Below are 8,911 nucleotides of genomic sequence, written 5' to 3'. Positions count from 1 at the left end.
GGAACCAGTAGAAGCCCCATAGGCACCAGTAGGAGACCTATAGGAACCAGTATGGCCCTATAGAGACCAGTGGGAGCCCCAGAGGGACAAGTACAATGCCATGGAGACCAGTAGGAGCCCTATAGGAACCAGTATGGCCCTATGGGGACCAGTAGGAGCCCTACAGAGACAAGTGCAGCCCCATAGGGACCAGTAGAAGCCCGAAATGCACCAGTAGGAGCCCTATAGGGACCAGTAGAAGCCCCATAGGGACCAGTACAGCCCCATAGGGACCAATAGAAACCCCAAAGGCACTAGTAGGAACCCTACAAAGACCAGTATGGCCCTACGGGGACCAGTGGGAGCCCTATAGGGACAAGTGGGAGACCTAAAGACACCAGTAGGAGCCCTACAGAGACCAGTATGGCCCCACAGGGACCAGCAGGAGCCCTATAGAGACAAGTAGAAACCCCAAAGGCACTAGTAGGAACCCTACAGAGACCAGTATGGCCCCACAGGGACCAGTAGGAGCACTATAGGGACACATACAGCCCTACAGGGACCAGTATGGCCCCATAGGGCCCAGTAGGGCCCCAGGAGGGCCCTTGGGACCGGGACCAGCTCCATCCCCGTGCCACCCTGGTCCCCACCCTACTGTGGGCGGCCGCACCCAGGCTGGGCCAAAAACAGGGGCGGGGGAGGGGGAGGGGGGGCACCTCCCGGCCGCCCTTAAAACCAGTGCTCCCAGTGCACCCAGTGCTCCCCGCGCTCCCCAGAAGCACCCATGGGTGCTCCCAGGCCCCTCGGCATCCTGCTCTGTCTGCTCGCCCTGCTGGGGCCCGGCCGGCTCGGTAGGTTCCCAGTCCCCTCCCCAGTCCGGGTCCCCAAACTGGTCTGGGGTGGGGACAGGGGGGACTTGGGGACCGTCCCTAAACTGGGATGGAGACAGCCGGGTCCCCAAACTGGTCTGGGATGGGGATAAGGGGACAGGGACACCTGGGTCCCCAAAAGGGTCTGGGATGGGGACAGGGGGATGGGGACACTGGGGTCCCCAAACTGGTCTGGGGTGGGCACGGGGGGACCTGGGACCCATCCCTAAACTGGGATGGGGACAGCCGGGTCCCCAAACTGGTCTGGGGTGGGGACAAGGGGATGTGGACACTGGGGGCCCCTCTGGGACTTGGGGTGGAGACAGGAGGACCTGGGACCTTGTGTCCCCAAAGGGATTTGGGATGGGGACAAGGGGATGGGGACACCTGGGTCCCCAAATGGGGTCAGGGATGGGGACACTGGGGTCCCCAAACTGGCTTGGGTTGGGGACAAGGGGATGGGGACACCGGGTCCTTGTGTCCCCAAAGAGATTTGGGATGGGGACAAGGGGATGGGGACACCGGGGTCCCCAAAAGGGTCTGGGGTTGGGCCACCGGGGTCCCTAAAGGGGTTGGGGACAAGGGGATGGGGACACCGGGGTCCCCAAAGGGGTCTGGGACAGGGACACCGGGGTCCCTAAAGGGGTCAGGGACGGGGACAAGGGGATTGGGACGCTGGGGTCCCCGTCCCCATCGCTGTCCCCGTGTCCCCAGGCGCCAGCGCCCGCAGCCTGCCCGCCACCATCCCCCCCACCGTCCCGGCCACCGCCCCCACCGGTGTCCCCACCGGTGTCCCCACCACCGTCCCCGTCACCGTCCCCGCCACCGTCCCCGCCACCACCCCGGGGCCGCCGCTGGAGGAAGACGAGGAGGACGACGAAGAGGAGGAGGAGGCCGAAGGCCGCGTGATGGAGGCCCTGGGGCGCCTGGCGGCGGCCCTACAGAGCCCCCGGCGCCGCGGGGGGGCCGTCCCCGAACCCCTCCTGGAGCTGGTCCCCGAGCTCCGCGACCTCCTGGCCCCCGCCCGCAGCCCCGCCTGAGCCCCCCCCCGGTCCCCCAATTTTTTGGGGGGGGGACACGAGGGGGGTGGGGGGGTCGTGTGTGTGACCCCCCCCCCCCCAAAGACCTCCGGCTGCGTGCCCGGTGCTCAATAAAATGTTTCGGACCCCCCCCATGTGGGTGCTCGAGTGCTGCGGGGTGGGGGCTACGGGGTCCTGTGGGGGCCGGGCTATAGGGGACGAGCTATAGGGGAGGAGCTATAGGGGAGGAGTTATAGGGGAGGCTATAGGGGAGGCTATAGGGGATGAGTTATAGGGGAGGATATAGGGGCCAGGCTATAGGGGAAGGTATAGGGGATGAGCTATAGGGGAGGGTAAAGGGGCCAGGCTGTAGGGGATGAGCTATAGGGGAGGCTATAGGGGACGAGCTATAGGGGAGGAGTTATAGGGGAGGCTATAGAGGAGGCTATAGGGGAGGCTATAGGGGATGAGTTATAGGGGAGGATATAGGGGCCAGGCTATAGGGGAAGGTATAGGGGATGAGCTATAGGGGAGGGTAAAGGGGCCAGGCTGTAGGGGATGAGCTATAGGGGAGGCTATAGGGGATGAGCTATAGGGGACAAGATATAGGAGAGGATATAGGGGCTGGGCTATAGGGGAGGCCAGAGGGACCGGGCTGCTACAGTGGAGGCTATAGGGGACAAGCTATAGGGGCTGGGCTATAGGGGACAAGCTATAGGGGATGAGCTATAAGGGATGAGCTATAGGGGAGGCTATAGGGGCTGGACTATGGGGGAGGATATAGGGGACAAACTATAAGGGCTGGTCTATGGGGGGGGCTACAGGGGATGAGCTATAGGGAAGGCTATGGGGACAAGATATAGGGGACAAGCTATAGGGGAGGCTAGAGGGACCGGGCTATAGGGGAGGCTATAGGGACTGGGCTGTAGGGGAGGATATAGGGTCTGGGCTATAGCAGAGTCTCTAGGGTCCAGGCTATAGGGGAGGCTAGAGGGACCAAGCTATAGGGGAGGCTAGAAGTGTTGGGCTATAGGGGAGGCTGTACAGGTTGAGCTATAGGGGAGGCTCTAGGGGTGAGGCTATAGGGACCGGGCTATAGGGGAGGGTATAGGAACCAGGCTATAGGGGCCAAGCTATAGGGGAGGCTATAGGGACTGGGGTATAAGTGAAGGGGCATATAGGGGCAGGATGTATAGGAGCAGTACATATAGGGGCAGGGCGTATAGGGGCTGAGCATATAGGGGCTGGGCATATAGGGGCAGAACATATAGGGGCAGGACATATAGGAGCACTACATATAGGGGCAGGGCATATAGTGGCTGAGCATATAGGGGCAGGATGTAGGGGGGCTGGGCATATAGGGGCAGGACATGTAGGGGCAGGGTATATAGGGGCAGGATGTATAGGGGCAGGACGTGTAGGGGCAGGACGTATAGGGGCAGGACGTATAGGGGCAGGACGTATAGGGGCAGGACATATAGGGACAGGACGTATAGGGGCAGGACGTGTAGGGGCAGGATGTATAGGGGCAGGATGTATAGGGGCAGGACGTATAGGGGCAGGGTGTATAGGGACAGGATGTATAGGGACAGGACATATAGGGGCAGGACGTATAGGGGCAGGACGTATAGGAGCAGGACGTGTAGGGACAGGACGTATAGGGGCAGGACATATAGGGGCAGGACATATAGGGGCAGGACGTATAGGGGCAGGACGTGTAGGGACAGGACGTATAGGGGCAGGACATATAGGGGCAGGACGTATAGGGGCAGGACGTATAGGGGCAGGACGTGTAGGAGCAGGACGTATAGGGGCAGGACGTATAGGGGCAGGACATATAGGGGCAGGACGTATAGGGGCCCTGACTCACCAGCCGCTGCGTCCCCAGGACCGGCTGAGCCGGTGGGGCCGGATCCTGCCCCCGCACCCAGGGGGAAAAGTGGGGGGGGGACACCCAAGGGTGGGGGTGGCCCCGGCCCCCACCACCCCCCCCCGACCCCACCCAGCCCCGGGGGCACCTATAAGAGCCCAGTGCTCCCAGTGCTGCGCCCCGTGCTGCTCCCGGTGCTCCCAGTGCTGCACTGGGGCTGCTGCTGACCCAAGGTATGGCTGCTGGGCTGGGGGGGGGGGGACACTGGGGGGAAGTGGGAGGGTACTGGGTGGAACTGGGGGGCACTGGGTGACACTGGGGGGCAGTGGGGGGAACTGGGAGGGCACTGGGAGGCATTGGGGGGAATTGGGGGGGCACTGGGTGGAACTGGGGGCACTGGGAGGAACTGGGAGGGCACTGGAGGGAATTGGGGGGCACTGGGTGAAACCTAGGGGGCACTGGGGGGCACTGGGGGTAACTGGCGGGGCTTTGCTGACACTGGGGGGGCACTGGGTGAAACTGGGGGGGCACTGGGGGAAAATGAGGGGAACTGGGGGTCACTGGGTGACACTGGGGAGGGCACTGGGGGGCACTGGGGGACTCCATGGGTCTGGGTCGCTATGGCTGGGGGGCACTGGGGGGAACTGGGGGGCACTGGGGGGAATTAGGGGGGCACTGGGTGAAACTGGGGGGGCACTGGAGGGAGCTGGGGGGCACTGGGTGGAACTGGGAGGCACTGGGTGACACTGGGGGTCCTAATAGGTTTGGGGTCACCCCAGGCACCCCCTGACCCCCCTCTTTTGCGCCCCCCCCCAGCATGTCCGAGCGCCGACCCACGCCCCCCCCCCAGCCGCGTCCCCCCCCCCTCCGAAGACCCCCCCGAGCCCCGGAGCCCCCCCGACCCCGAGGAGCCCGGCATCCCCGTGGCCCCTTGGCCCCCCCTGCCCAAGTGGGAGGACAACGGGGACGACAGCGGGGACAACAGCGGGGACAACAGCGGGGACAACAGCGGGGACAAGGCCAAGCCCCCCCCGAGGCACGAGGAGACGCAGGGGGGCCGCCCCTGAGCTGCCCCATGGAGCCCCGGTCCTATAAACGGCCCCAAGAAGAGCCACCACCTCCCCGGTCCTATAAATGTCCCCGTGAAGAGCCACCACCTCCCCGGTCCTATAAATGTCCCCGTGAAGAGCCACCACCACCCAGATGTCCCTAAGAAGAGCCACCAGCACCCCGGTCCTATAAATGTCCCTAAGAAGAGCCACCACTGCCCCGGTCCCACAAATGACCCCAAGAAGAGCCACGACCTCCCTGGTCCCATAAGTGACCCTAAGAAGAGCCACCACCACCACGGTCCTATAAATGTCCCTAAGAAGAACCACAACCTCCCCGGTCCCATAAGTGACCCTAAGAAGAGCCACGACCTCCCTGATCCTACAGATGTCCCTAAGAAGAGCCACGACCTCCCTGGTCCCATAAATGACCCTAAGAAGAGCCAGCACCACCACGGTCCTATAAATGTCCCCATGAAAAGCCACGACCACCCTGGTCCTACAAATGTCCCCGTGAAGAGCCGCGACTGCCTTGGTCCTACAGATGACCCTAAGAAGAACCACCACTGCTCTGGTCCTATAAACGACCCCAAGAAGAGCCCGTGTCCCCGTCCCCGTCCCCAATTAAAGGTTTTCCCCCGGTCCCGCTCCTGGTGCTCTCTTGGGGTCGGGGTGGCCGGGACCTGGCGCTCATGACAACGGGGACGGGACAAAGGGACCAGGCGTGACACTGCTTCCACCTTTAGTGGGGACACGGGGACAGGACGGGGACACGGGGACGGGGACGGGGACATGGGGACGGGGATGGGGACACGGGGATGGGGACACGGGGACAGGGATGGGGACATGGGGATGGGGACAAGGGGATGGGGACACGGGGACAGGGATGGGGACATGGGGATGGGATGGGGACAGGGACATTGGGATGGGGACACAGGGTGGGGATGGGGACAGGGCAGGGACATTGGGATGGGGACACGGGGACACCACGGGGTTGGGGACACGGGGATGGGGCCACGGGGCCACCACGGGTTCCGTCCCTACGACAGGTCCAGCAGCTCCTCCGAGTGTCCCCAACCTGCAGAGGGGACACGGTGAGGGACGGGGACGGGGCCGTGTCCCCGCGTGTCCCCCCCCCGTCCCCGCTGTCCCCATACCGCGGCTGCCGCTGTCCCCGATGTCCCCAAGGTCCTCCTCGCTCCAGCTCCTCCCCGCGCTCCTCGGACACCCCCGGCACCGGGGACGTGTCCCCAGTCCTCGGGGACGTGTCCCCAATCCTCGGGACCACGTCCCCAGCCTTCGGGGAAATGTCCCCAGTCCTTGGGGACGTCCTTGGGGACCCGTCCCCGGTCTTTGGGGCCACATCCCCGGTCCTTGGGGACCTGTCTCAGGTCCTTCAGGTCCTTGGGGACGTGACCCCGGTCCTTGGGGACGTGACCCCAAACCTTGGGGACGTGACCCCGAACCTTGGGGACGTGACCCTGATCCTTCAGGTCCTTGGGGACGCGTCCCCAACCCTTGGGGCCACATCTCAGGTCCTTGGGGACGCGTCCCCGGTCTTTGGGGCCACATCCTCAGTCCTTGGGGCCACGTCCCCAGTCCTCGGGGACCCATCCCTGGTCCTTGGGGACCTGTCCCCAACCCCTGGGGACGCGTCCCCGGTCTTTGGGGCCACATCTCCGGTCCTCGGGGCCACGACCCCAATCCTTGGGGACGTGTCCCCGGTCCTTGGGGACCCATCTCAGGTCCTTCAGGTCTTTGGGGACCCATCCCTGGCCCTTGGGGACCCGTCCCTGTCCCTTGGGGACGTGTCCCCAACCCTTGGGGCCACATCCCCGGTCCTTGGGGACCCGTCCCCAGTCCTTCGGGTCCTTGGGGACGCATCCCCGGTCTTTGGGGCCACATCCCCAGTCCTTGGGGCCACATCCCTGGTCCTTGGGGACGTGTCCCCAGTCCTTGGGGACGTGTCCCCAATCCTTGGGGACCCATCCCTGGACCTTGGGGACGTGTCCCCAATCCTTGGGGACCCATCCCTGGACCTTGGGGACCTGTCCCCAATCCTTGGGGACCCGTTCCCGGTCCTTGGGGTCCTGTCCCCAGTCCTTGGGGACCCATCCCTGGACCTTGGGGACCCGTCCCCAATCCTTGGGGACCCTTCCCTGGACCTTGGGGACCCGTCCCCAATCCTTGGGGACCCGTCCCCGGTTCTTGGGGCATTGTCCCCGAGCTGGGGGGTGGCCCCGATGTCCCCGAGCCGGCGGGTGGCCCTGGGGACATCGTTGTCCCCAAGGAGCCCGGTGGCAGCAGGTGCAGCAAGCGGAGCAGCGAGGCCAGCGCCTGTCCCCAGGGCTGCTTGGGGACGGGGACGGGGACACCGGTGGGGCTGTGCTCGGCTGAGGCTGTAGGGAGGTGGCACGGGGGGGGGGGGGGGGGGACAAGTCCCTTTGTGTCCCCACAGCCCCTCCGTGCCACATCCCCATGTCCCCAATGTCCCCCCATGTCCCCCATGTCCCCCATGTCCCCAATGTCCCCCCATGTCCCCCATGTCCCCAATGTCCCCAATGTCCCCCCGACGTCCCCAATGTTCCCACATGTCCCCAATCCCCCCCCATGTCCCCAATGTCCCCCCGTCCTCTCTTGTCCCCCCATGTCCTCCAGTGTCCCCAATGTCCCCCCATGTCCCCAACTGTCCCCTATAACCCCCCATGTCCCCTCGTGCCCCCCAATGTCCCCCCATGTCCCCTATATCCCCCCCATGTCCCCCATGTCCCCAGTGTCCCCCCATGTCCCCAATGTCCCCTCGTGTCCCCCAATGTCCCCCCATATCCCCCCATGTCCCCAATGTCCCCCCCATGTCCCCCATGTCCCCCTGTGTCCCCTATATCCCCCCCATGTCCCCCATGTCCCCAGTGTCCCCCCATGTCCCCCCATGTCCCCAATGTCCCCTTGTGTCCCCCAAGGTCCCCCCATGTCCCCCCATGTCCCCCATGTCCCCAACTGTCCCCTATATCCCCCCCATGTCCCCCCATGTCCCCCCAAGTCCCCCAACGTTCCCCATGTCCCCCCAAGTCCCCAAATGTCCCCCATGTCCCCCCCTGTCCCCTCACCCCCGAGCAGCAGCAGCGTCCCCAAGGCCACCACGAGTGTCCCCGTCGCCCCCATGGTGCCACCTGCCCCCCCACCCCGCCCCGGCGCCCCCGTTTATAGGCAGGGGACGGGGACGTCCCCTGGGAGGGGACACGGCCGTGCCCGGGGTGGGGACAAAGGGGGGGACCTTTGCCAGGTCCGGTGACAATGGCCGGGCCGCCACGTCCCCGTCCCAGTGTCCCCAGTGTCCCCAACCCCACCCCCAGTGTCCCCAACCCCCTCCAACGTCCCCACCCCACCCCCCATATTGTCCCCTGACCCCCCCCCCGTCCCCAAGGACCCCAACACCTCCCGGTGGCCCCGGTCCTTGCTGTCCCCTTCCAGTGTCCCCAAGGTCCCCAAACCTACCCCAGTGTCCCCAAGGTCCTTGGTGTCCCCAATCCTTCAGTGTCCCCAATGTCCCCAAGCTCCTTGGTGTCGCCCAGTGTCCCCAAAACCTCCCCAGTGTCCCCAACCTCCTTGGTGTCCCCCGTGTCCCCAAGCTCCTTGGTGTCCCCAAAACCTCCCCAGTGTCCCCAAGCTCCCTGGTGTCCCCAGTCCTCCGGTGTCCCCAATGTCCCCAAGCTCCTTGGTGTCCCCCAGTGTCCCCAAAGCCTCCTGTGTCCCCAAGCTCCCTGGTGTCCCCCAGTCCTTCAGTGTCCCCTGTGTCCCCAATGTCCCCAAGCTCCTTGATGTTCCCCAGTGTCCCCCAACTCCTTGGTGTCCCCCGGTGTCCCCAAACCCTCCCCAGTGTCCCCCAGTGTCCCCTGTGTCCCCAAGCTCCTTGGTGTCCCCAAACCGTCCCCAACGTCCCCAAGCTCTTTGGTGTCCCCAATCCTTCGGTGTCCCCAATGTCCCCAAACTCTTCGACGTCCCCCAGTGTCCCCAAACCCTCCCATGTCCCCAAGCTCTTCGGTGTCCCCAATGTCCCCAAACTCTTCGACGTCCCCCAGTGTCCTCAAACCCCTCCCCAAGCTCCTTGGTGTCCCCCAGTGTCCC

The 8,911-nt window shown here is 64.8% G+C and overlaps 2 protein-coding genes across 3 annotated transcripts; one reads left to right on the top strand and one right to left on the bottom strand.

Annotated features, from left to right (window-relative positions):
• Positions 1 to 671: 671 nt before the first annotated feature.
• On the top strand, positions 672 to 5,430 carry LOC308186918 (uncharacterized protein). Of its 2 annotated transcripts, XR_013944380.1 has the most exons (4): positions 672 to 830; positions 1,563 to 2,075; positions 2,260 to 3,970; positions 4,554 to 5,430. XR_013944380.1 is itself a non-coding variant. In XM_080609070.1 (2 exons), exons 1-2 carry the CDS (start codon positions 764 to 766, stop codon positions 1,886 to 1,888), a joined length of 393 nt encoding a protein of 130 aa, XP_080465196.1. In that variant the 5' UTR covers positions 672 to 763; the 3' UTR covers positions 1,889 to 2,022. The 2 variants fall into 2 exon arrangements, 1 of the variants encoding a protein (XP_080465196.1); XM_080609070.1 differs by lacking the exons at positions 2,260 to 3,970; positions 4,554 to 5,430 and having other exon boundaries at positions 1,563 to 2,022.
• Positions 5,431 to 5,557: 127 nt separating this feature from the next.
• On the bottom strand, positions 5,558 to 8,811 carry LOC308186912 (uncharacterized protein; the record flags this gene model as incomplete). The annotated part of the gene is made up of 4 exons (XM_080609065.1): positions 5,558 to 5,864; positions 5,944 to 7,185; positions 7,894 to 8,152; positions 8,804 to 8,811. 3 exons carry the CDS (start codon positions 8,809 to 8,811, stop codon positions 6,361 to 6,363), a joined length of 1,092 nt encoding a protein of 363 aa, XP_080465191.1. The 3' UTR covers positions 5,558 to 5,864; positions 5,944 to 6,360.
• Between the last annotated feature and the right edge of the window lie 100 nt (positions 8,812 to 8,911).

This window comes from Anser brachyrhynchus (assembly GCF_964034855.1).
Source record: "Anser brachyrhynchus genome assembly, contig: SCAFFOLD_321, whole genome shotgun sequence".
In the NCBI taxonomy this organism is placed as follows: domain Eukaryota; kingdom Metazoa; phylum Chordata; class Aves; order Anseriformes; family Anatidae; genus Anser; species Anser brachyrhynchus.
Note: the sequence above shows the minus strand (reverse complement) of the source record. Positions and strands in the feature narration are given on the sequence as shown.